Source organism: Pocillopora verrucosa, chromosome 7, assembly GCF_036669915.1.
Source record: "Pocillopora verrucosa isolate sample1 chromosome 7, ASM3666991v2, whole genome shotgun sequence".
Lineage (NCBI taxonomy): Eukaryota > Metazoa > Cnidaria > Anthozoa > Scleractinia > Pocilloporidae > Pocillopora > Pocillopora verrucosa.
This window is the reverse complement of record NC_089318.1, coordinates 9,647,449-9,674,763: the sequence shown is the minus strand read 5'-3', so window position 1 is coordinate 9,674,763 and position 27,315 is coordinate 9,647,449. Positions and strand designations below refer to the sequence as shown.

The following is a 27,315-nucleotide window of genomic DNA, read 5'->3' as shown; positions in this document are numbered from 1 at the left end:
TGTTTGTATGGATGCGCCGCGTGCCACATCCATTAGGATCTCACGAAAGGCTAAAGTTTATCAAAATCGAAGTTTTCTTTCGTAAGTCTTATAGGAGGGTCACGTAGGCACATGAAATCTTGAGAGGTGATTTTGTTTCCCAATGCTGGCTTGTCTGCGGTTTTCGAGAAGTTTTCGGAATTATGATTTGCAAATATTGATTAGTTATTAAGCCGCATGAAAGAGCATTTTACACAGGTCATACGAGTGTTGCCTATGAAATGTTAAATTCTTTGCAATTCTGACATAGAATCGGCTCTGCAATACAAAGCATCGACGGCAGCTATAATGTTTAACCTAGTAGAGAGTTTAGAGGATTTATACAGATTGTATGCAATGTGATGATTAATATTAAGCTAAGAAATTAAAAAATTTACAAAGCGGATTTGTATTAAATGGATTTGAACAAGTAGCGGAAGGTCTTAGCTGTTAGACTGTGTAAATATCTCTTTTTAGCCAAAAGTAGTTGCGTCATCTGTTTAAGTCACACTCATTTGTCAAGAATGAGGTAAAAAATTCACGGAAAACTATTATCCGTTAGGAAGGAAGGAGAGGGGAAAGGAGTCAGGAAATAGACCCAGCCCTTATACTGACAATAGGTCATTCCCCGTTTCAGGGAGAACTCCTCACCGCACCAAAGGAACCCTTAAAGGGGGGCTTCACGATTCCACGATTTCGCACAAAAAAGAGTAATTTGAAACGCTTTTAAATACATCCTTAATGTATCTTTTGGGAATTAATAAAACTGAAGGAACAGAATGTATAATTTTAGGCTGAGTTGGGGGTGGGGAGAGAGCAACAAGGAAACCTATTAATAGAACGAAATTTCGAAATGCAATATAAGTATTACATAGATTTAATTGGAGCTCAAAGCAATTGCGCAGGAGGGGGCGTAAGTGACAAAGTGAGGAGTAACGCGGGTTTTCTGTGCTAGTCACCGCGCAAATTAAGGCGAAACTACAGCCATCGAAGATTTTGTCTTTAAAAAATTCACAAATGTTATTTCCATCAAATTGCACTCAAAATTATGTAATTACATATTAATAACTTACATAGAAGAAAGTCAAGACGGACGAAATTTTGGCAACGCGCGCGGTATTTGTTTTTTGCACTCGTGTCACTTTGCAGTCGTGTTAAAACTTTGCACTCGTGTTATATGAAAAATGCACTCGTTTTCAGATTATATAAATAAATAATCTCTTGTTTTCAGCCAATCAGACATGCGTATTTTTTCATTTATATTGTGTTATATAAGATTTGCAGATCAGGAATCTCTGGTTGAACATGGAGCAGGATCTACGCTCTATTGGTCGGGAAAGAAGAAAGAAGAACATCGACTCTTTGGTGTTGGTCTCACGATCAAGAACATAATAGCCAACAAGCTTCACATCCTTCCAGTGGGACACTCAGATCGTCTGATAAGCCTTAGACTCCCTCTGAAAACAGACCAGTTACTCGCGATCTTCAGTGTGTATGCCCCAACTCTTCAAGGAGATGCCGACGCAAAAGAAGCTTTCTACAGAGATTTCGTTCCCTTTATAAAAAGTGGACAAGAGAGACAAGATTCTAATCATTATAGGTGATTTTAATGCAAGAGTGGGAGGAGATCATAAGATCTGGAAAGAGTCCTCGGAACACATGGCGAAGGAAAGTGTAATGATAAAATGAGAGGCTGTTGCAATTGCTCGAGTTCTGTGCTGAAATGGGACTTACCATTACCAACACCCTATTCCAATAGGAAGATAGTTTATATAAGACAACATGGAAACATCCTCGGTCTAAACACTGGCATCTTCTTGACTATGCTCTGGTGCGCCAAAAAGATTCAAGTGACGTTACACATACCAAAGTCATGACAACTGCTGACTGCTAAACTGATCATAAGCTAGTCAGAGTCAAATTAAAGCTGACTATTAAAACCTCCGATATGAAAGAAAGAACCAAAGCTAAAAAAGGTGCAAGTCAACAACCTGAAACAAAAAGAAGAATTCCTGACTCAACTCCAAAACAAACTGAGCAAAAACACTTGCCCCAGCACAGAAGATCATGTGAAGAAATGGTACGAAGTTAGAGACACACCTACAAGATACTACAGTAGAGGTAGTAGGCTTCTCTTCGCGAATGCGGTTTTATAGCAAAAAGAGGTACAGTAGATATGATCTTTGCACTGAGATAGATTCAAGAGGAATGCAGTGAATAAAACATGGCCCTATATACAGTTTTCGTCGATCTAACAAAGGCTTTTGACACAGTCAGTCGAAATGGACTCTAGAAAATACTGAAGAAATTGGGCTGTCCTCCAAAATTCCTAAACATCTTGCACCAGCTACATGAAGGACTTAAAGGTACCATAGAGTACAACGGAGACTACTCTTAACCTTTTCCTATTGCGTTCTGGCCCCAACATTGTTTGCCATATTTTTCAGCATGATGCTTAGGGAAGTAAAGGAAGATCTAAATGAGGGGATCTACGGAAGATTCAGGACAGACGGCAGCACCTTTTTTCTGCGCCGACTTCTGGCTCGTGCAAAGACCTTAGAAGTGGTTGTCCTTGAACTGCTGTCTTCAGATGACTGCGCCCTCCTTGTTCACATCGAAGAGGCCCTTCAGGTTATTATCAACCGTTTCTCCCAAGCAGCCAAAGCTTTCGGCCTTACAATCACCTTGAAGAAGACAGAAGTACTCCAACAACCAAACCGAGGTCGCCGTACGTATCTTCTAATATCCACATTGATGGACATCCACTTAACGTGATACAGCGATTCACATACCTCGGAAGCATCATCACGAACGATACAACACCAGCAAAAGATGTAGAGAACAGGATGTCAAAAGCTAGTAGTGCATTAAGTCGTCTGCAAAAACGAGTATGGCAAACCTCTCTCTTCGCCTCTCCACCAAAACTCTGGTATAAAAGGCTGTTGTCGTCAATACCTTCCTGTAGGGCGTCGAGGCATGGGTACCGTACAGAGAGCAAATCAAACGTCCAGAACAGTTTCACCAACGCTGCCTTCACCCCATCATGAACATTAGATGGCAGGATTATAGAACTAACAATGAAGTCTTGGCAAAAATCAATCTTCCCAGTATGGAAGCCATGTGCCCTAGATGTCCTGGGATCTGCCTATCAAGAATAAGACTGATAAGTCATCTGAGGGCGTGCCGCCCTCCCCTGGCGAGACCTTCCCACAACTGATCTTCGGATATGGAGAAACTGCCATCATCATCATCATTGTTACTTGTAAAATTCTTTAACCATCAATAATTGAACGTATTTAAAAAAGAAAGGCTCGCGAGCATAAAAATTTTCTTTTAAAAGTGCTACATGTATTCTGGCCCGCCTGTATTAGTATTTTTCTTTCGAAACCTTTTTTGCTACTACCTGATGATATTTTGTTTTTAGAAAAGTATTCTGATTCCCACGAGAAAGTATTTTGCTTAAATTAAGGAACATATTCTAGTTTGAGCATTTTTGTTTACAAACGTGAAAAATATTCTGACATTCGCGCAGTTTTACTTCTGGAGGCGCGCAAAATATTTTGAAATACGCAAATACATATTAAGTTTCAAATGATACAACCACTCTGACTTCGGCGCAATAATGCTTAGTTTGAAAATATCGAAAGAATTCTGACTTTGGTACAAATGACGGGGAGCATTTTTTTCACGAGGCAGAATATTCTCATATAGCGCATATTGATATATCTTTTATGAGAAACAGAAAAGAGCTCTTGGTTGTGCGTCTTAACATGATTGCTTAAAAATGGGGTAGAGTAATATAAGTATTTTAGCTGACGCGGATAAATATTTGTCCTTTAATCCTAAGGATGACCAGCATCTAATTTTCCCTTACAGTAATACAGCTGACTTTTGGGAATAAAAGAAATGATCACCAACCTAAGATGCTTTGATTGTTAAACGAACTCTTCGTGTTAGTACCAAGGGAAAAGTATAGAGAAGAGTATGAAGAAAATGGGTATTGATCGATGTTGGGGGGTAAAGGGTTAAAATGCGGTTATAGAAGGCTTGTAGGATGCGCGACACGGTGCCATCAAGACTGTAAAGATACCTGACGACCACGAACTAGTGTCATTTGATGTGAAATCACTGTTTACCAGTAATCCATCTATATCCGCTACACATCCACTGCTGCTACCGACAAAGGAAATTATGGATTTACTTTCGGGTTTCTTTATTTCCATAATGGTGATAAATTTCGCATTTAACCATTGATAGTTCCCGGTCATTAATTAACAAAATTCGCGTATGTGGACCAAAAAAAATTCATCTTTCAAAGACAAGTTTTTCAGAAAAAAGGTCATCTCTCAAATCAAGACCATAGCTCCCCTTGAAATCAACGAACGCCTCTCATTTAATCAATTAATGTATTCATTCGTTCGTGTTTTATTCGTTACCTTGTTTACTCTAGTAAGCATGCCTTTGTTATCTGCATACAATCCACGATCCAATTAACCCCACCGAACTAGTAAAAGTAGCAGTAGCCTAGCCTACGTGTAGCCGTACCTCCCCCCCCCCCCCAAGGTGAAAAGGAAGAAACCTTGGCGGGGGGAGGATACGGCTACTCGTAGGCTGGCATTAGTCAAGTACCAACTTAGCGCTCTTATCATTTGGAGGACTAAGACAATTTTGCTCGTAGGAAGTGAGGCAAGTCTCAATGAGTCCAACCTTTCCCTTTAAGCAAACGGTATCGATATATCACATTTTATTTTGGAAAGCCCATTTGGAACGAGTAAGGTATGTGTGCGCTTCTATTGGACATGTTGATGACAAGTTCTGCATTGTATGCGATGGGGACCTATGCTTTTATTTTGGTCACGTGTTAGCTAACCAGCGGTGTACATCGCAGGCTGTCACTTTGTCCACCATGCTTCGGTTCGCCATTTATTCTAGACAAATCTGTATTGTCACGGTTACGTAAGGTAATATTATAGTTTGTCTGGTTTGTTGACGGGAATTCCTTTTTTTGTCGTATAGAGATAATTTAAGTCTCTACTTGAAAGTAATTTGGCGAAGTTTACCCTCGCGGTAGCGATCGAGAGGCGATAGATAACCTATGAAAAGACGTTGTTTACATGAAGATAGAGTTTAAGACAGCTGATGTCGAATTAATAATGTCGGACGAGACGATTTGGAGCGATCAGTCTTCGGAGCAAGTTTCAAATCCTGCGCCGATCTTGGAGACTTCGTTAATGGCAACTGCAGAGGATCATGTTATTGTGAAACTTCTTACAGGCAACAACGTTACATCCAGTTCTTCGAATAGTAGCGAAGTACTGGCTAAGCTCTTATCAGGGAGCGTACACTCGTCTTCACCTTCTGCCGTGACAGTCGGAACTACATTCATGTGGGGCAGTGTGCAGTCTCCGGGCCTGCGTAAAATTGAGCCAAAGCCAACAGATTCTGGAAATGAGGGTGAAAAAATTGAAGTTGAAAATGAATCGAATCCGCCCGGAAGGTACAAGTGTAATTTAAATTTCTGTAGTGATAAAGTAATGTAAAGATTTTTACACTTTAAGCAATTTTCAGGGCAATGATTTGAGTGATTAAACATTGTATTAGTTTTTCTGTGCCTCTCTATCACTAGAGAAGTCATGTGGCATCCTCTGTAACAGGTTAGCTCTCTTGTGGGATCCAAAGGCAGCAGGGCTAAGAAAGAGCTTTTGATCATGCTCCTTAAATTTGAATTCCACCCCTGTTATCTGTCATAGATTCTCAGGTGTTGAACTGTTTGGAAAGCTGCAATTGGCATCAACATTAGTTGATGTCCTGTGTGAAGAATTCTTTTTTTGTGTAGAATGACATTACTGTTGGCACCATGCTATAAATCATGGACAAGACCCCTCTTCCCCATTCTATGTAGCCTGTTTGTTGCTAGAAGATCACAGACTTGCCCTGGGGGAAGGGGGTGAATGCGTTATTTTAAAATTTAATAAGGAAAAGAGGGGATTGAAGAGGTCAATATGTCAATGCTTTTGTTGCCTATTGTAGAAACCAATTATTTGTGGTACATGTGCACACAGTAATATTTTTGTAATATAGTATTGGATGTATTGTTATAAAGAATCCTATGTTTTTTTATTTTTAGACTTCTGGGTATTAATGCCACAAGGAGAGGAGTCAAGACATGCCCTATCTGCATGAAGAAGATTGGTTACCGTTCTAAGCAGTGCAAATTTTGTAGCCCTGGAAAGCCTAGAAAGAGATCAAGAAAATCCAAACAAAGTAAAGAATCTAATCATTATGATGATGGAAGGGGTACAACTTGTGTTGAATTGGATGTTGTGGTGATTGATGGTGAAACTGAGGTGGCAACTTCAGAGATCTCAAGCACTGTTCCAGAAGTTGTTGCAAAGGAGGAGGTGGAAGATTCTGGAACAGATACAGCAATAAGTTTTGGACAAGAAACTCAGGAAGATGATGTAGTTACTGGTGATGCTGTGGCAACAGAAGGAGTGGTAGGAAAAAAGAGCTATCATACCAGTCTGCAAGATTTGATCCAAACTCTTCTTGTGCAAAATCAAAACAGTAGTGTATTCATACCACCCAGTGAGCGGGTAGAGACAGATAAATTGAGTATGGCACAGCCAAACTCTGATCAACAACAGCAACAAGGTGGCAATGAGGAGATAGAGCAAGAGCAGGAACAAATACAAATGGCAGGTGCTGCTGTAGGCACCCCAGAGAATTCTTATGATGCAAATTCAGTTGCACTTTTTCTTGGACATTTGGCTCAACAGAATGGGAAGAAAATACGGACTGCACTGAATCCTGTGATTGACAATACTAGGTCTAGCACGGGTACATCAAGTCTGATTGGAGTCAAAACAAAACACATTGTTATAGAAGATGATCTGTCAAGCCAGGCAAAGTACCGCAAAATACGTCCAAAGTCAATTGATGATGGCACTGCAGTGGTGGAAATTCGGTCAAGTGTGGCATCAACTGTTGAGGAAGACATGGCTGATAATGTTGCAGAGTCCAGACCAACAGAATCTCAGTTAAGGTACTCACAGCCGGTTGTAAGATTTTTAGTTTTTTGTGAATTTGAAACCTCTAACTCCCAAGATCTGCTTGTTAATTCTTCCCTATAGCTGCTACTCATTCCTTGTCAATTAGTTTCAAGAATTTGGTCTGGGATCAAGATACCAACTGGTAACTGATAAGTTTGAGTCATTACCTGTTGGCAGGTTATGAGAACAGACAAGCTTATAAGTGAGAGGGTGTTGTTTTAAAATAATCTTTAACTCTCCTGTCTAATTTACAAGGAAAAGTATGGCAATAAGTAGGGAGAATAACTCATTGGATGTTAAGTTAAATGAGGTTTAAGAACCTGTTTCTGTTACCTCAGCCTTTGTTAAAATAGAACCATAGAGTTACACATTTGAATAATCCTAACGATACAAAGACGGCCAAAGATTGGAAAGATTAAAGTGGGTTGTAATGCTGCTCTAAAAATCATTATGTAGCTCCTTAACACCCTAACATCATTAGGCATTATTCTCAAACTGCTCTCTACACATTTTCCAAGGTGCTGACTAGCAGAATTTGTTTAATGATCAAGAACTTCTATAGTTGGTGATTGTTTTTATGTAATCCTATGACCTTAGTGTTTAGCTCATGGGTGATATTGTGAGGGGGAATTAGATTCTTATTACTCTCAAGGGTTAAAGGGTAAAGGGCTTCTTTTGAGAACTTTTCATTTACTTCCAGAATGCTTCCTGGAAATGCAACTCGAAGAGGAGTGATGCCTTGTCAAAAGTGCCAATGTTTAATTGGCTGCCGTTCAAAAGTGTGCAAGCATTGCAAGTCTTTGTTGAACGAGTCCAATCCTCCATTCAAGCGAAACAAGAAGCAACAGCGCCAAGCAGTTCAGCTTCAAATCCCATCAAACTCAACAGTGATGGTTTTCTCTGTAAGAAGAAGCAAAGTAGGACCAGATCACAGGTGTTTTGTTTGGTGTGAGCGCAACTTCCCAGATAACAGAATGAGAGATGTTTACTCATGTGACTATCCTCCTTGTGTGACTGCGAGGGAATTGGGCAGCAAAGCTCCTTCCTTTCTGTGTGAACATGCCAAGGTTTGCCGTAGCCAGGGATCAATAAACAATTCCAGAGCCCTTTATCTTGATCAAGAAAAACTATCTGGTGAATTTTTTAGTGGAGAGGTTTCCAACTCATTAAAAGATCTAAACTTGAGGTGCGATAGCAAAAATGTGGCTCTTGTGCAGTGCGTGTCAGAGCGAACTTTTGTCGTGGTTGATCAGCTGCACTTTGAGCAGGGTGGTAGCCTGGCTCCAGATCTTATTGGGTTTGTTCATGTGCGATTTGAAAGGACAAAAGCGAATGGTGGTTTGCGAATTGAAGTGTTCTGTTCTGGAAGGCCATGTATGGCTTGGAATCCTGTCTTCAGTTGTACAGTCAACAAAGGAAGTTCTTTACCAGTGTTGCGATCCCTAAACTGCATTCACTACTCTGCATGTCTATGGGCAATAGCATCTGATGTAGAACTTGCACAGGAATTTAAACTCTTCCTTGATAATGCTAAAATGAAAGTTAACAATACTGAAGAGGATTGAATCTATGAAAAGAGCTCTGAACTTGTCCAACAGTACTCAAAGCTGTCACCAATAGAATGTAACTGCAGATGTTATCATATGATAATTTGAGTTATACTTACATTTTGATTGGATCTTACCCATGATCTATTGGATGGATGATGTCACTATGAACAACTAAAACATCAGGGCCACACTTAGCTGCTCTTGTTTTATTATTTTTTTGTTCTTACCACATGTTGACATCGTCTGTAATCTACAACTGAACAGACCAGCAGGGGCATGGAATCTTTTTTACTTAGATCTGATACAGTATTTAAAGAGCCTGGATTTTATTCAAAATTTATCCAGAGGTCTTGGTTGCTTTGTAATGCAAGATGTTGCATTTCCATCTTACCTTGTTAATTACAAAGGAGAAAATCACTTATCAGAATTAGGAGCATTTTATTTATGTCCAATTTACCACTCCTGGTGGTTAGTGAAACCTGCTGTTCTGTATTTGCACAAACTGAGCAAACATCCCAGACGAAGTGGAATTAAAAATATTAATCTGCTTTTGCTATTCAAGGTAATTTTGTACCATTTGTACTTTCCTCAAATACTTGTTGTTGATAGTTGTTTGTTTTGGTTTTGTTTTTAGTTGAGATGCTGATAGACAGTTCTACTGTTTTTAGTAGACAGTGACAGTAATGTAACAAAATTAGTGTCCATAAGTATCAGTTGACTAACTGAAAAGGATTTTATTCTCTAAATTGTTAGGTATCAACCTTAGTTTGGTTTATTGTCGTGCATTTACTGATAACTTAACACACATTGTCAAAAATCCTGGCATTAAAATGTATACATGTTATGCGTCTATCGTTTTGAAGCTTCAACATTCTTCCCCCCCTTCTTGAACTTTTGGAGATTGGTTTGATCATATTTCAAATTCTTCTCATTGGCCATGCTTTAGAACCTAAATTCCCCACTGCTCTGGGCACAAATGACAAACAAATATCTGTGCATTGCCAAGGAGAGGGGGGATGATTATGTTGAAGCTTTGAATTGATCATCACATTATTCAATGGTTTAACATAATTTGTAATCATATTTTTCTAGTTGTGTTGTGTTTGCACCAGGAGCAAAATGTCTTCTAGTGTTGCATGTTAAACCATCAAATAAGGCATTTAGTATTCCACTTTTATGTTCACTATATTATTTTATAGTGTTTTGGCTTTTAGTTTTTTTAAATACATCGCACAGCTTTATCTGAGCATCGCACTGATTGCATAAGGCCCAACAACTTCATGAACAAATTAAAAAAAAACCAATTCATGCCCTTTAAAGTTAATTGCTTAAAAGTCAAATCCTAGAGAACAGGGCTGGGTTGTTCAAAGGTGGGTTAAGATAACCCAGGGTTAAAGTGAAATTTGACTTCAGATCTGAAAGCTTAAAAAGAAAATTCAGTTTTACTCCATTTGTCTATAATTTTATGATTGAATGTTCTAAAAGGAATTAAGAAAATTATCCCTGAACAGCTTTTGAATGGAGAAATACAGAAACCCTGGATTAAAATTTTAACCCCTGGGTTAGTGCGAATCAGCCTTTGAACAACTGGGCCCAGAAGATAATCAAAGTTTGGATTGTTCATGGCTACCATTTTGTTTCTCCACTTTCCATCCATATTTTGTGCTGTTCTACAGTGTAATTATATTTCATATTTCACCCATTCCATAACTCTAATATGTTAAAATGGCATAAAATGGAATAATAGTCAGTAGTATGCAGTTGTAAGATTTCTCTGTATAAATTAAGATACACGTTACTGTACCATACTATCTTAATAAGTATAAAAAAAAAATTGAAACAGTACTCATGAGCTGTAATAACTGATGACAATACCAACTCCTTTTCTGTAGTAAATTTTTACCTTCTTTTACTTCAACGAGGATGGTAAACTGTCTCTTGGTCATGAAAATAACCTCTTGTGATAATTGAAAACCTATGAAAACATAGCCCTGTTAGGGAAAGCTAGAAGTTATCAAAAATTATCTTTTTTTCATTTTTGTGTGAAAATATTTTCCTTTCAGGCCTTAGTTGTGCAAAGCATGGTTAACTCGATCTATTCAACAGGTAAATGTCTATCTGCTGGATAGCGCAGTTTGTATTGTCAACGCTTAACCACTGAATAATGATTTATCTGTTGGACAGGATTATCCAACCTTTGAACAACTGTGCCCTGAAAAAAGAACCTGGGATTTTGACTAACTAATAACTGTGGCAATTATGAATTTAAAATAATGTACTTCTAATCAACAGTCAGTTTACAAAATATAATTTAGATGTTACAAGAAATTTACATGCTACATAATGTCAGAGATAAACTAATTGTGCAACAAACAACAAACCTGGGAACTGAGAATCTCCAACACTTCATAAGTTACCTCTTGAATATCATGGTGGTTCTTATTTACTTGACATGTTACATCATATGTGCACTCTGAAAAGACTTACAGGAAATTGTGAGCTGCCTCACTGCATGCCAATCCTGGGGCATGTTTTGCAAAAGACTCACTGACTTAACTGGCCCAAAAAGTGGATTTTTGTTCCTTGTGTTTCATTGAAGATCACAATTTTGAGTGATTTGAAATTCAAACAAAGATATTTCAGGAAAAGAAACTGGTTAGACTGGTGTTTGAGTGAAGACTTGCATTATCATTCTGTAGAGTTAAATTTAGAAATATCACATTGGGCCTGCAAAGTTACTTTGACTTTCCAGAAATGGGCCCCTGCTGCCTGAAGATTCTTTAAGACTTAATAAGTCAATCCCCTTCTTCCAAAAAGAATCCGTGAACTTCCTTAGTCACAACATTCCTTTCCCTTTAATTAACTCAAGCCAATCAGCCGTGAGGTGTAGTCACATTGTACCCAATCAAATTAATTTATCAAAATAAACAATACCACCACAGAGGTTATCTATTAAATACCTCCAGATTCTTAACAAGTTTCAATGACATTCAATTACTGACAGTCTACCACTGCCTGTAAGGCCTCTTACTGCCATATGTTTACCCTGCAATCACTCTTAGATGCTGTAAATTAAATTTCTAAGCTTCTAGGTTTCAAATTTTACTGGGGGAAGCCTTCCCCAAACCCTAATAGGAGAAAGGGGCCTAATTACACCCCTGATTGAAACCCCTGATTTATAAGGACTCATCCTGATAATAGCTGGGTTGAAATGTTGCACTCAAGCAGGGAGGAAAGAACTGATTTTCCCAATAAAAACTGCATTGAAAGCAAATGTGCTTCATGGATGTTGCAGCAGTCTGCTATCCTTCTCTGGTCATGACAATTTTTTAAAAAATATTCCAAGCTTGATTTTTGTAACCTATCACTTTACACATCAGATCCTACATTTTATCAACAGAAAAATGGTCTCTTACCCTAATTCATGGGTATGTTACAATACTTAAGATTAACACCCTGTAGGGTGGAATATACTTTATTTTTATTTTTACATATATTAAATACAACAAAATTACCGTATCTGAACCACACATTTGTCATTCTCAACAATTTGGACAGTTGTTACTTCAAGAACATTCCTGACTTTGAGGAAAGAAATGGTGTTGACTTATGCCTCTTTCTGAATTCAGTTTGATAGCTTATATGCTATAGCATTTAATGATCCTTTTTTCTGTACAGAACTCTTCCAGCATTCTCTTTTTTTTTTTTCCAATTCCTAAGTTTAGCTTGTCAAGTAGTCAACAGAGGTCAAGGCAAACCAGAGTCTCTAAACTTTGCTGCACATCAGTCTGTACTATAACCATAATTTCATGATGAAATAATTTCATAATTTTCATCATACTGCAACACTAGGTACTTAAGCCAAGTTACTACAGAGAACTGTTACTAATTAAATACAAACAATCACCTTAATTTCTCACACAATATTATGGCACAAATGGTGTGACCTTGTGTGACATTATGTGACACTTTTGCCACACCAACACATTTCCCTGGTTTAAATTATTCACTGAGTTCAATGTTAGTGATGTACCCTTGACATTTGATTACATTTCGATGACACCTTCATTTCTTAGCACAGGTCAATGACACAAATTATTAAATAACATTATAGTTATCACAGCATCTTGCATCGGTCCATAATTTTCATTGTATTCTAACATTCACTTTCTTCTCCTTCTTCAGGTGAGACAATCAGCTGAGATGAGGCAAACTTTCCTTTATGGATACAAGAGGATGTGGGACATTCCTATAGCAAAAAAAAGTCATCAGTTTTTGTGGGTGTCTAAATTTCCCTTTGAGACAGTGAATAGCATGACTCTTCATTTCCTCCAAACATTAGGTACATTCAAAGGTACGGCTTAAAAGTGTAGAGGCAAATATTTATCAGAGCTTATCCTGGCTGTCATCACATGAAAAGACCAAGATTGCCAATGGTACTCCACTTAGCCTTGGGGGGCAGGGGGGGGGGGTGCCTATCAATTTCAAGGGCTCACCACCAAGAGAGGGTGGCTTGTTTAAGAGAGGCTCATTAGAGGGGGGGCTTACCATCAGATCTTGGGAGTTAAAGGGTTACAACTTACTGATGGCCAAAATGTGACTTGTCAATTTCCTATATTTACAGAATACCACAGACAATGTGAACTTTTCTAGTTGAAAATCTAAGACTTTCTGGATAGGGGGGCTTCTTGGGGAGGCTGGCTTAAGAGAATTCTCCTTCAAATTTAACAGGTTAGCTAACTTCTGCTTCCTAACTAAATGTTTGTTCTGCAGAAAAACGTTCTAGCTTCAGGAATCATTGTGCTAGTGGGTTATTAAGTGTAAATAGTAAGCTGTACAACTTAATGTTTCATGTCAAGTTACCTTTTTGCATTTGCTCATAATACTTTTTCCTTTTTTAACATAAAATGCATGATCATTTTTTCAGATCTGAAACAAAATACCTTACAGTCTTCCACAAGGCAGACTGGACTAGCTCCATGAAGGCTTCTCTCTTGTAGAAAGTCGAGGAACTACAGTAAAGTAAGGCATAATAAACGCAGGTCGATGTAAGTTACTGCAAAGTTATACAACTGTACCAAAAAAGCTTAGCAATTAGATTAGCTCCCTCGCATAGCATTAAACAGTGACCCAATTTGTATTTATCAATTTCGCATTTTTAGAGAACATGTATATAGTTCATTCTCTAAATGAAATGCTACAATCAGTTACAAAAATGTTGAGACACCTCAAGCAAAAAGTGCATTTACAGATGTCACCAGATAGCCAAGAAGAAATTTGGTACAAAAAGAAAAAGAAAACAAAAGCTGCACCCTTCCCAGATTTGATGTTGTCCATTAGTACATGATACTGCTGCTGAGCAGAGAGGCATTACGTTGGATCACATGATGGACAATTTTCTGTTGTCATGGTAACATGTCTCAACTACTTATTTGCTGGTGGTTGTGGTGCCTCAAAAAATATTTTAATGAAACCTTCCTTATCAGTGTCTTTATACCTCTGCAGAATCATTAAAAAGTTCATCTTCGCCTTCTCCCGGTGGTCTGTTTTTCATCACCTCTAAGATTTCCTTATCTGAATTGTCCTCAGGAATGGAAAATTGTCGGTCAATATACTTCAAACGAATAAACTGTTGCCTTTCCTCCCTGCAAAGATTCAAAGTAAGTTATATATTGCTATAACAACAGTAAAACTTTTGTAAAGCAAAGACTCCCAATACCCTTGCTAATGTGCACTTTTTGCAAGGTGTCCCTCCAATACATGTCTCAGTGAACAGTGTTCTCCAGAAATATTTTTAACAGTTAAAAAAAGGAAAACTCTGGTGAGCTAAGGTTAGAATTCATTTAAGATCAAGACCTGGGTGTTTTACTGTTTTGTGTCATGAAAATAACCCACACTGAAGAAGAGAGAAGTTGATGAAAAGGCCTGCTGCTGAAGCTTCTGGAAAAACTCTCGAGTGCCATATATGCAATTATAACCCTAAGCTTTACTTTTCAGTCTGTGCAGTATATCAATAAATGGAAATTCTTCTTTTTCAGTGTTCTCCTCACTGAGGTAGTGACCAGTAAAGACTAGCACCTCAACAACCTCTTTTTATTACCTAAAATCTCTTGGAATTCATGAAAATTTAACAGGTTAAAGAATTGCTCTACTGCTTTGAAAAGTTACTCCACTTTGAAATATGTAAGAACACTACTTTTTTGTATATTTTGAGCCTTTTCCTTCTTGTGTGTACAATATCCTATAAATAGAGCTTACTTTGCACAATCTCTTGTGGGTTTTTTATATTCTCCAAGCTTGCCTTCATATATTCTATTCACTTTGCTGTTACCCATTCCTTCCATAAACTAAAAAAAAATAAAAAGTCAACAATTAATTGAGACAACCATTAGTTTAGGGAGGGGGGTGGCAAAGGTTGATACAAAAAGGTAATAAACCATGCAGGAAGAAAGAATCGAAAGGAAAATCAGTTGACCTTTACACTTTTTTCAAAACCTCTAATATGGCTTATTCCACCAACAAAAGGATAGAGAGAGCTGTCAACTAGCTTAAGTAGGTGTGTGTTTTATTGACACTGATTTTAAAATATTAACTTCTTACTTACTAAGAGGGCTCCCTGGGGAATATTAGCCAGGGATTGTGGCAGTATGGACTGAGTTGTGCTCTGTCCATAAAAAAGGAAAAGAGTCAATATTCCCCTGTACAGCTCCAGCAAGCAAGGTTAGTGAGGACTGGTTGTTTATTATATGGTACTAGGGCCAAACTTGTTCATTCTGATTTTGCTGGCTTTTGCAAACAAAAATACATGGCTCAAGAACATTTCTGTGGAAATGGTCCAAATGGCAAAATAGGGACCAAGCATGAACCAATCAGATTGCTTGGATTTACCTCAGGACTACCTCGCCATAAAATAATCATTATTTCCATTGAATTATACCTTGACAGTTTGCTCCTCCCATTTGTCTAATGTCAGTGACCTTACTTTAGACACATGCACTCCCAAGCTGCGATGGATTCCAGAACATTCAATGCAAACTAAGATTCCAAGGTTTATACTTGCCCAGTCTGGTCCTGAAAAAAAAAAAATAGAAATTGGCTTTGGTTATTTTTAACTGACCAGGATAAAGGTGAAAAAACTCACAGCTCACTTTGAAGAAAGTGACTGAATTGAAGAAATTACTTCATTTCATCTGAATAAATTCGAGGAGTTTTGACTTTAATTTGGTATCATTCCTCACTCATCCACAGTTTGTTGAAATTCTGCCTTGAATTTTCAAATAATCTAAAAAAAAAAAATTAAAGCTACCCTTTAAGACAAGATTCATTTTTCTATATCTTCTTGAAATGCATTCTGTATCAACAAAGTAATAATAGGGATTTCTCTTTCACATGTGCCATGCAGTTTCTCTGCATCACTTAGATACAAAAGACAAAAATGATGCAAGAAGGAGAACGAAACTGGTCATCAGATCATGTAGAGCCACTGATAATGAAAGTGTCTTGCTAGTGAGAGACACAGTAGCTTTGTGGTAACTCTTACCTAAGATGAAACACGTCATAAAAAAGTTTTTCCCAACCAATTAGTTATAATTATATACAAAAATGGTACAAGGGGGAAGTAGAACTTTGTCATCCAATCAAGTAAATGAATACTCCTTACTTGGGGTTGAACAGTCTGCACAATATGAATTTCCATCTATTTTTCTTATTCTCTCTGATGCATCAACTGCATATACTTTATTTGCATTGGCTGACTGGCTAGATCTGTCCACTTGTGATCTGGCAAGAGACTGATGGAAGAAAAATAGACAACTGGTTGAGTACATGTGTAAAAATTTGAGTTGATATTCTTTTGTATTATCATGATAATTTATAACTGCAGATATGAATGCATTCTTCTTGGCAGATACAAATTAACAGATATTGTACAGCCAATGATAGCACAGCTTGTATAATGGCAAAACTGACCAATCAGACTAACTTTTATAACTCTTGGGCGTTGAAAACTCCTTTCTTGACCCTGATTAAGACTTAATTACACTCAGGTTGATGAATTGTTGGTCAGTATTGCTGGCAACAGTCCTCCTAGGAAACACTCAGACTTCATGATCATCTAACACTCCTTGGTTCATGTATCACACTGGTTGTACTTACCTGTAATTTTGCTTTTGAATTTCTTAAGGCATCAGCTGTCGCTTTCTGGTGAAAAAAAAGAAATATTGACCAAAAGTAAAAAGTTGAAAGAAAGATAGTTAAAAAGCAATAACTAATTTTACTATATAGCTGTGGACAATATGAAGCAAATCCTGTGTTCTAATTGGTTACCAAAGTAGGCAAGAAGGCCTTGGATTGCCTGCTCTGATCCTGCGCAAGAAAAAAGTGCTTGGAGTGGACTTACATGTTGGGGATGAAGTCACAAAAAGTGGCAGAAGACAGTCAAAACAAAGAAGACATTTTGGTTAGCTTTGTTTCTCAGTTAAAAGTGCTTATATCAATTAACAAGCTCAAGAGCACTTGATCTGTACTGTGCTTTCAGCAATCTCCCCCTTTACCTCCAACACAACCATCATGTACATGTAAGGGTATTCAACTTGAGCTCCTAAAAATGAGTTGAATTAATATCACATTCAAATTAAAAACCCCTATGTTGTGAGCTCACAAAACTAATCTGAATCAAACATTTTGATAAAATCATTTAAAAATGTAAAAAAACCCGTGAGCACATAACATTGACTTGCCTGAATGGCTGTCACCCACTCTTGTACTTCTTGATCTGTTACTGCCTGGAATATTCTTTCACTGCTTGGAGAAATGAGCTGCAGAGATAAAAAGATAAAGATAAGATTTTTCTTTCTTTTCTTTAAAAAAAAAAAAGGAAAGCCTTTTTTAATTTTAAGTATTATTAATAGGTAATAACATGATTTCAAGTGCAATTTGGTGTAAATAAGCACAGGTGAATTTTTAAAAGACAACAACATCGCACAATCCCAAAGGGCAAGTGCAATTTGCAGTCTTCAATATTATACAACTGCTTATTTACAACACATTGTACACAAAACCATGTTGATACTTGTCATTAACTTGCATGAAAAAAGCACCACAAAAACTCAAGACAGACAAAATTTTGACAGTGTGCACATGCTATTTGTAATTTGCTCTCATGTCACAACTTTGCACTTGTGTTAAAGGAAAAATGCAATTAGTTTTCAGCCAGTCAGAAGTGCATATTAAGTTTCTCATGTCCATTACTACAAATATGTTAGTCACCTGAAAACAGTTATTTCTGTCAACATCTCCCGCCGTACAAAACTTTACTGTGCAAAGCAGCAGATTCTCCATGACTGATGGACTAATCTGCTCTTGACCCTGAGCCAAAAGTCTTCCATCCTTTTGGTCTACAATGAAGTACTGATAAAAGATAGAAAACTTATTAGGAACACAATTAAAAATTACAAATGATCTATGCTATGTGATTATCATTAATACTGCTTTTTACCTCATGGACCTAGAATTCACTCGCTTACTCACTCACTCAATCACTTCATACTCTGATCTCCGCGACTGTTAGACAATTAATTTAGGCATTAAAACTGGGATTAAATGAGTAATCCCCAGCCTTCCCTCCTGGGTTTGTTTCTGTCCCCAAATATGTGCTATTATCTTCTGTTCATAAATCTGAGGGATGGGGTAAAGGCAAAAATGTGAATTGAAATGTGAAAAAATCTAATTATGTTTGAAATCAAAACATCATACCATGAAAAGTGCATACAAATGATTTGTAATCACTCCTCACAATGCATCAAAAAACTCACTCGTTTGCTAGGCTCACTTGTTCCTTTTTCAATGCATTGCAACTCATGAATAAAAATTGTTTGTATGCACTTTCCATGGAATAATCTCTTTGTCCTGCTGCACTTCAAGTTGATTTTCGTGTATCTGTTTTGATTTACAATGCTTTGACATTTTACAGATTTCATTCAGCTGATTTACCATGTTTTGAGGTCTTATAAATTTCATTGGATTTGACCTCTCTTTTTGTCACACAATTACCAAGTGTGCCTGTGAGCTATTTTCACTCCTGGTTTGGATGCATGAATCTTACTTTAATGCTATGAGAAGGTAAATGGCAAAGTGATAAAGTTCTCCCTTTATTGAAAAATTAAAACATGCCATGAAGTAGCTCCATGGAGCCACTGATTTGGTTTAGCTAATAAGTTTTGGAACCAGATTAGTTTATAAAATGTTGGTAGATACTTATAAGCAGAATAAAACAGTGGGGTACCCTTGAAGACTTTGAAAAATTCCTACCAGAAGAGGCCATCTTGACTTGGGAAAGCCTTTCTGTTTTATCCGAAGATAGCCTCTTTTGCACTGCTCCCATCCACTTGAAGATGTCACTTGAGTTCCTTCCCTTGTCGATACTCTGAAACAAAGACATTTGAAAGAATTACTGAAAAAATTATATGTCATAAGTCTGTTTAGCTTTGAATTCTTGTAAGTTAATTAATCACTATAAACTGCAGCATTACAAACCATTAAATACATAAAATTGTTACTTGATTCTAGAGGGGGTGAGTTTCTAACAAAATTATGGTTCTGCATTGGTGGGGTATTACAAAATAATTTGGTTTAATCAACTGAGTTGATAAATAAATGTAAATTGGCCATCACAGAGAGTTTCCAAAGCTCACATTTTAGGCATTAGCCCTTCGTCAGTGTTAGGCCTTCGCTTTGACAAAGGGCCAATACTCAAAATGAAGCTTTAGAAATTCTCTTAGGAAGTCAATTTACATTATAAATTTAGTTGATTAAACCAATTTGTTTTTATTATTGAATGCATCAAGGGACTTTTAATAAGCATGAAAATGACTGTGTCATTACTCAATAGATCTTGATCCATCTGATTGTGTTTGCTCAGCATTTTTGTCCTGTGGTGCAACTTCAGAACTTGGACTGAGAAGATCATCTGGTACAACTTTGATGACCTTATCTTGTGCATCATCTGTACCTGAGATACAAATTAAGAGTCAAGAATACCTTCTCTTTTAGGATTCATACTGTCTAATCTTTCCTAGATAAATTTGAGTAGTGGTTACAGTAGCTCTTTCATCATGCAGCTACAGGGGACCATTTACACTCTATGTGAGAGAAGAGCTACTGATGAAAGTGTCTTGCCCCAGAATGCAATGAGAGTCACAGTAGCCTTATGGAAGTAAGCTGGACTCCTAATCAAAAGGTCTGCTTTCCAGCCATGGCCAAAGTCACTGTAATGGGTTCTTGAGCAAGATACTTAACCCTTTAACTCCCAGAAGTGATTAACATGTAACTTCTCCCTGTAATATCCATACATGATCCACTAGACAGGTAATGAGAATACGTAAATTTCTCAGGCAGAAGTTGTTTTCTTGATCTAACACCAAATTCTTATCACTTATTTTCAAAGAAATGTGTAGGAGCTAGAGAGGAGAATTTAAAATCAGACCTTGGGAGTTATAGGATTAACTAAAAACACAATGCAATGATGTTGGCTACATCTCCAACCCAGACTAGTTGATTTAACTGAATTATTTCTGTTCAATGCCTCTTAATACAGAAAATCTGCCCAGTAATGTGTCTCTAAGTCAAAATGAATCACACCATCACACCAGCCGCAATTTTTTTGGTCACAAGTACCATTGCAACAATTGTTTAAAGGTATTAAGCTTCCTATTTGTCTTCTAACCTTAAACTAGTGGTGAACTGATGTACAATTGTACAGATTTCTATTGTACATAGAAAGCTTAGGCCAAAGTTGTCTAAAAAAATGTTTGTAGACAAACAGTATGCTACATGTTTTAGGGAAATCAGCAAACAAAATGCCCTGTCTTCAGTTGATTATCTAAGGACTCTCAACATGTCAATCATCATAAAAAAGGAAGTTTACCAAGTTAAAGATAAAGAAACTTATAAAGGATTTACAGCTGAATATCTTCCTGTACACACCTTCAGGACTGGTTGATGAACCCTCCTTTTTCTTGGCTGGGGAGGATGGCAGACTACTTGGCCGTTCAGGTTGGGGTTTTCCCTCTGAAGAAGATGACGCATCATTCTTTCTGGTGACTTGTGGAGATGATGACAGCTTAGGTTTTTCAACCACCTCCCATTCCTGATCCTAAAACAAGTTAAACAACCAAGATAGATGAATGAGTGTCTGGTCAAAGAGCAAAATGAAATCTAAATACTTTTCCTAATCATTCTAGCTAGAGGAAGTTGCAGTTTATGAATACAAACAATCAAAATGCTATAGAGGAGCTGAAGGGTTCGTATTATGGGGACCCCCTCCCCCAAGAAATTAATTTGGTACATTATGATAAATCAGTTTACAATTGAAACTAAAAACTGCCTTAAGGGAGATCTTGAAACAAGTAGGTTGGTTCAATACATATTACAATTGTATACATGTCTAATACATTCTTAAAGTAATAGTTCTTTTTAGTTTACTTCTTGAACAGTCTGTGTTGGATAACTCTCTCTCCTTTGCAGATCCAGAAAGTTCCACAGAGCTTGCAACTCTAAACAATTTGTGAACTTAAGGAGGTTGATCTACCTTCAGAAGAAGTAACTCAAAAGCCAAATTTCTTCTTGGAACATACTTGTTACAAAATATTTGGATAGTTTCCAGAGAAGTTCCAATAGAAAAAACATTATGAGCAAATACTTGTATCCTTGACTAATAAATTCAGCCAAAACCAAATTATATATTAAGCAAGTGCCTTCTCATTGGGTGAGGCTTTAAACAATAAATTGTCTTCTGTTGGAACTTGGAAAATTTTCTAGATAAACAACCAATGAGTAACATTTCACAAAAATCTCAGAGCATGTTCTTTTTATTTCTTGAGGAGAAGAAGAGAGGAGGGAAGTTCCCATACCTGACGTGGGTGATCTTTGCCATATTTCTTGGATCCTATGAGTCAAAATTACTGATCAATAATTTAAAATCTTAATATAAAATTTGTATTTACATTCAAGAAATAGTTCAATTCACAAGGAAAGTTTATAGCCGAAGATTTAGCTGCTCAAACCTATAAATAATTCTTACAGCTGTACAACAAGCCTATTCAAAACTGTTTTATTGCTTACATGACAAATTTCAATTATCAAAAAGTTACTGGATAGGAGGATTCATGTACTGAAACTTGCAACACAAAATCAGTTAATCTCGATCACTGTGGAATCATAATGGGAGTATTCATGGTGGAGCAGAGAAGATACATCAGTCTATAGGGCAAGGAATGTAACATTTCCATCTTGATGCTAATACATTTTAGTTGAAATCAGAAGGGAAAATTTAATTGAGATAAAATGTGTTAAGACCCATTGTATACACTTAGTTATTGACAAAGATGGCCGAAAGGTTTAATTCTGGAAAGCATTTTAGATAATAACATACAACAGTTTTAGGAAGCAAAGAGTGTGCCATTTATTACACATTCCATACTACCTTGAATCAAATCCCCAATTCTGTTGAAGAATTTCCCAGCTTGTGTATTCACAGTGTTAACAGAATGGCCCAGTGCTGCAGACCTAAAATAAATCACATTAGTGATAAGAGTACCATTGATCACAAAAATACAGTTAACGTGCACTCTTTTATCAGTGAATGATCACACCCATGAAGTTCGCTAATCTCTGGAAAACTGAGATGCAATGTAAATAATTTACACACTAATCTACAGGGCAGCAAGGTTGGATTTAGTCACCTGAACTAACTGAGTAAAATAACTGAGGTTTAAATTACCCAAGAACAGTGGTCTGTGGTTCTGCAAATGACTGGGCATCCTTCTGATATAGAGTGAGAATATCTGCTTCACTTGCTGCCTGAATATCCTCATCATTCTGTAGATTTTCCTGGAGAGAGTAACTCATTTAGTTATCAAATGTGAGTTACAACACTCATTGACCCTTTTGCTTCTAGGAGTAATTGATAGAGGATGTCTTCTTTCAATGCCACCTTAATGTTAATCAATTGCAGACAATGACGATAACAGAGAGCATATTGAGAGAGGGTTATTAATTCAAAGGCAATGATTGATTTTTAAAGTCAAATTCTCAGACTTAACATATTGTAAGAGATTTCTACCAGATAGTAACCAGAATTGAGATATTGTAAGTGAAAAATGTCTGGTAGTGGGACACATTTAACAAGACACACAACATGAACAGTTTTCTGTAGCTCTAGTTCCAATGAATTTTGTAATGTTACCAGATCAGAGAATCTGTCAATCCAACTTACCTCTAGTTTGGCATGTGTGTTTTGCAGTTCTTGGAAAAGATCATTCATATATGGCTCTACATCTTTCAATGTCTGAAAAAAAAAGTTTCTTAGAATAGTATATGACCCCAGTCTACATTATGTCATAATTAAGATTGTATCAAACTTTTTTTATAAAGAACAAAAGCCAATACTTGCTTTACAAAGAAAATACAGTACACTTAAAAGCAGTCACAAGTTTAATATTTACAATGCAATACCTGGTACGCAAAATTGAAGAAAGAGAACTGGGCAAGCATGTGTTCTAAAACTTTTTGAAGAATAATCACCTGCAAAACAAACCAAAAGAAATGGTACATGTCAATTAATTTCTACAATAACACACAAAGTTATTTAATACCTGAAAGTATGATATCCATTTTTTGCTCACTAGAAGATAAGTTATGTTTACAACACACTGGTTAGTAATTGTTTGCCTCTACCACATTTCAAATCACCCAGTGAAACACATCAGGCTTACCTTCTTTAAAGTGTGAATATCTCTCAGTGTTGACACATACTTGAGAAGAATTCGCTGGTAATTATGTCTGGCATGTAGCATACCATGAGCAAGCCGGTCGACTACACCAGGCTGAAAGAGAACAAGACAAGAATTAATTTTGTAATATTTGATCTCCATGAATTGTTGTTTCACATGACATAATGTCAGTTGGCGAAATTCATTTTATTATCTCATATGCAAAGTTGTTGCCTTAGCAAATTTTAAAGATTGTTTTTTTTCTTGAAAAGATAAGTATGATCTGCTCTGACTTTTAAGGATTAAAACAAAGAAAAAAAAGAGGCTGCAGTATTGGCTTTCACTTGAGCATCCAAAATGGAAATGATGCGATAGTCATTAACAGTTGTAATATTTCACTTGTTTGCCACATCTGTGTTCATATAAAGCTTTGACTAATTACAAAGGACATAAGATTGTCCTCTGTTTTCTTTTGAGAGCTGTAAATATCTTATCTTTGTCCCCAGAGGCCATGCAGTTTTTTGAAAGTTAGAACCTGGAAGTCAGTGCCTACGCAGAAACACTGGAAATGCCCTTTTGAAAGATGTACGATGACTGCAGAATCGCTTTAGAATTGAACTTTTCACAGGAAGTTTTTTTAAGTAAAAAATAATCTCTCAGTCTGTTATGAATATTCCATACCTCTTGCAAGTTGCTGAGGTGTGCAAGGCTGGAATACTTTTCCCAAGCAATGTGCAGCCCATCTCTGGCTTTTTGCATTTGAGACTGAAGGTCCTAAATCAAAAATTACATCACAGGGTACATTTTAGTGCCTTAGTGAAACATAGAAAAGGGAAAGTCACTAAAACCTGGTTATAAGTTGTGCAAGGCCATCAAATATTTCACCATATGAAGTAAAGTGCTTTGTAAGATTTTGAACAATTCCTTTATGGATGAATTATCCTACCTTAGCTTTCTCAAATTCCTTGGTAAGAGCTGCTAATGGCTGCAGAGTCAGAAGCTGTGTTTGACTCAGGAACATGTCCTTGTAGCATTCTATTCTCTGCAACATGTCTGCAAACTGAAGACAGATGTGATTATTTTTTAATATCAAAACTTGATAATGTATGTAGTTACTTTCAATTGGCATATATTTTTTATTAACCCTTTCTGTGACTCCCAGAATTGATTGATAATGTCCATACACTATCTGGCAAACAGATATCGAGAATACTCAAACTTATCAGGTACAAGTAGTTATCTTGATCTAACACCAAATTCTCATAACTAATTCGCAAGGAAATGTGTAGCAGAAAGAGAGGAGAATGAACAATTAGATCTTGGGAGTTAAAGGGTTTAAGATTTCAACAGCAGTGTAATTAGAGGAAAATAAGAACAGATCTAAAAATTATACTGCTGCTACAAAAATAGGAATTATGCCAACATACACACACACACACAAACTAACTTAATAATGTGATTATTTAATTCCACCAACATTTTTGCTTAAAAAATTTAAGAACAGTGTAATTTGGGCTTATAGAGAAAAGACCTCAAAATATAATGCAGTTACATTAATAGAAATAATGTTCCATATGCACACAAACCTAATAACACTTTTAATTTTGTAAACAGATTTTATATATTAGAATTAAGAGACTTGGACAAACATTTGATATAAAATTTCAATGCTATGTAGTTAATATAACTAAAGTATATAGATTTTAGTAACAGTATAATTTAGGAGAAACAAGGAGAGACTAAAACATATAATGCTGTAACAGTGATAGGAATTCTGCTCCTCTCTCATGCACACATGTGAGTCTACAACCCATAAGAACTTATCAGGAAGCTAACTTTATTAACATGTTATCTCCCATAAGAGACCAGGACAGAATTTCTTCTAACAATATCAATACATTAATATCAACTAGATTAGTGATGTGAATAAAGAAAAGTATCAATTTGGGGATTATTAGTTGATCCAATACAAAATTCTGTGAACTAACATTGTAAGAATTGTATGGTTGACAGTAAGGAGAATTACACATTTGATCAGGGAGTTATAGGGTTAAACTACTTGGCAAATCATCTGTGACATTACCTTCATTATTGGTTCACTGATGTCTTTATCATTTTCCACTGACTTGGCGACATCTACCAGAGCACTACCAAACCCAGCTGCCGCTTTACTGTGCTGCTTTCCAGTACTGAAGTATGACTCTACTGAGCCAGTGAGTTTCAATAGAGCAGGACTCACCTAATGCATGAACAAACAACAGATGTAATTAAAAGGATGATTGCAAAGTAAAAGAAAAACAACTTTTCTTATTGCGAGGATCACTTTCATTCACGTCTTTATCTGCAGTTCAAATATATGACTTTCATATATTCTAAGCCATTTAGCAGAATTTTGTTTAAAATACTAGAGCTTCTTCAATTGGTGATCATTTCCTATATTCTCATGACCTTAATTCTTGATTCAGAAGTGACCTTGTAGGGAGAAATTAGATGCCAGTCACTCTTTGGAGTTAAAGGGTTAAGAGTCAGATTCCAAAATCATAATCCATTGTATTAAACCACTCAGAGCTCTTAAATGGTATATTAATTACTATATTAGTGCTCAAGAGCCCATTTCTCAAAGATCATGGTGGTAGGCTGTACTGAAAGGCCGTTTTTTTCTTTGCTGTGTTTTCATTCAGGATTCATGGTATTACCTGTAGTAATTTTGAAATTCAAAAAATGCAAGTATCAGAAACCAAAACAGAATGGGCTAGTTTTTCAGCAAGGCTCACACCACTATTCCTAAGGTGAATGTTTTAACACATTGCCTCAGGTCCACAAAGATACTGGGTCTTTTCAGAAAAAGGCCCCAGTTGGTGTTGCACTGAGTGACTAGCTGGCTCTTAAACCAACTAGTTTTCTGAGGAACTAACTCAAACATATTGAGTGATTTGATATTTCAAAGATTAAATTTCAAGCAATTTTTAAGAAATTGAATCTACTGAACCATTTATTGGTTATATATCACTACTGACCTCAATTTTTTGGTAGTTCATCAAACATTTTTGGGAATATGGTAAATATCAAGAAGAGAAGGTTATCAACTAAACTCGGCAAATTCATAAAATCTGACCATCGATCAGCATATGTTAAGGGCGATCGCTAGGTTGGCTGTTTAAATTGGGCTAAAAAGATTTTAAAGTTTCTAAATAGAACAATAAGGATTTTATCGCCCTTTGGGGCAGTGAGATGATAAACAGATGATAATATGCTGCATATGTCATCGAAAAAGAAGAGTGACTATTTAAAGTTCTATTACCGGGTTAGTTTAAAAATAAATGACTATACTATAATATGACTTGATATATTTGAGGACCGCAGCTGTGATGAATTTATACTGACATTTCAGTAAAGAAGTGGTGTTTGTTATTTTACCAACACGATAAATCTCATACAATAATATATGAACCGGACCAGTTTGGAAAATTCAACACAACTACAACAGACTCGAATTTGGCGATGCGTCGTGACAAGGAAGCTAGAAGTCACATAATAATTACAAGTCAGAAGTTTGATCATAATTGGCAGCAGGTTATCAGATCAAAAACGGAAAAAATTACGTTTCACACCAAAGGCAAGACCCAGATTTGATGCAAAAATCTCGGTCAATTCCTTACCTCAGCAGCCCGATCAGTCCAGTATTTCAGTGATTGGTGACATGTTGGACTATCATCTAAAACAAGTTCGTAGCCGGGGAGGTCGGGCACCGAGGCCTCGTAATAATTGTCGTAAAACGTCATGAGGAATGTTCAGGGTTTTTCGCTAAAAATGACTCATAACCCTTCACAAGAAGTTGTTTTAACACCGCCGAACAATGCAAATTAGGGTAGAAATTTAAATTTCTTTACACCTTTATCTCTGGCCAACCCCAATTTTTTCCGACAT

General features: G+C 36.7%; 2 protein-coding genes across 2 annotated transcripts; one reads left to right on the top strand and one right to left on the bottom strand.

The window, feature by feature from the left end:
- Positions 1–4,942: 4,942 nt before the first annotated feature.
- LOC131775017 (uncharacterized) lies at positions 4,943–10,422 on the top strand. Its single transcript, XM_059091116.2, has 3 exons — positions 4,943–5,515; positions 6,146–7,063; positions 7,771–10,422. The coding sequence occupies exons 1-3, from the start codon at positions 5,133–5,135 to the stop codon at positions 8,633–8,635; spliced, it is 2,166 nt and encodes a 721-aa protein (XP_058947099.2). The 5' UTR covers positions 4,943–5,132; the 3' UTR covers positions 8,636–10,422.
- A 1,034-nt stretch (positions 10,423–11,456) lies between these two features.
- Positions 11,457–27,307, bottom strand: LOC131775016 (arf-GAP with coiled-coil, ANK repeat and PH domain-containing protein 3). The gene is made up of 22 exons (XM_059091115.2): positions 27,048–27,307; positions 25,472–25,627; positions 24,335–24,448; positions 24,070–24,162; positions 23,392–23,502; positions 23,132–23,200; positions 22,893–22,964; positions 22,398–22,507; positions 22,101–22,183; positions 21,529–21,563; positions 20,603–20,771; positions 19,502–19,628; positions 18,929–19,043; positions 17,888–18,028; positions 17,359–17,436; positions 16,775–16,819; positions 16,281–16,410; positions 15,558–15,691; positions 14,879–14,967; positions 14,118–14,265; positions 13,564–13,632; positions 11,457–12,869 (listed from the first exon to the last, which is right to left on the bottom strand). The coding sequence occupies exons 1-22, from the start codon at positions 27,168–27,170 to the stop codon at positions 12,777–12,779; spliced, it is 2,304 nt and encodes a 767-aa protein (XP_058947098.2). The 5' UTR covers positions 27,171–27,307; the 3' UTR covers positions 11,457–12,776.
- Between the last annotated feature and the right edge of the window lie 8 nt (positions 27,308–27,315).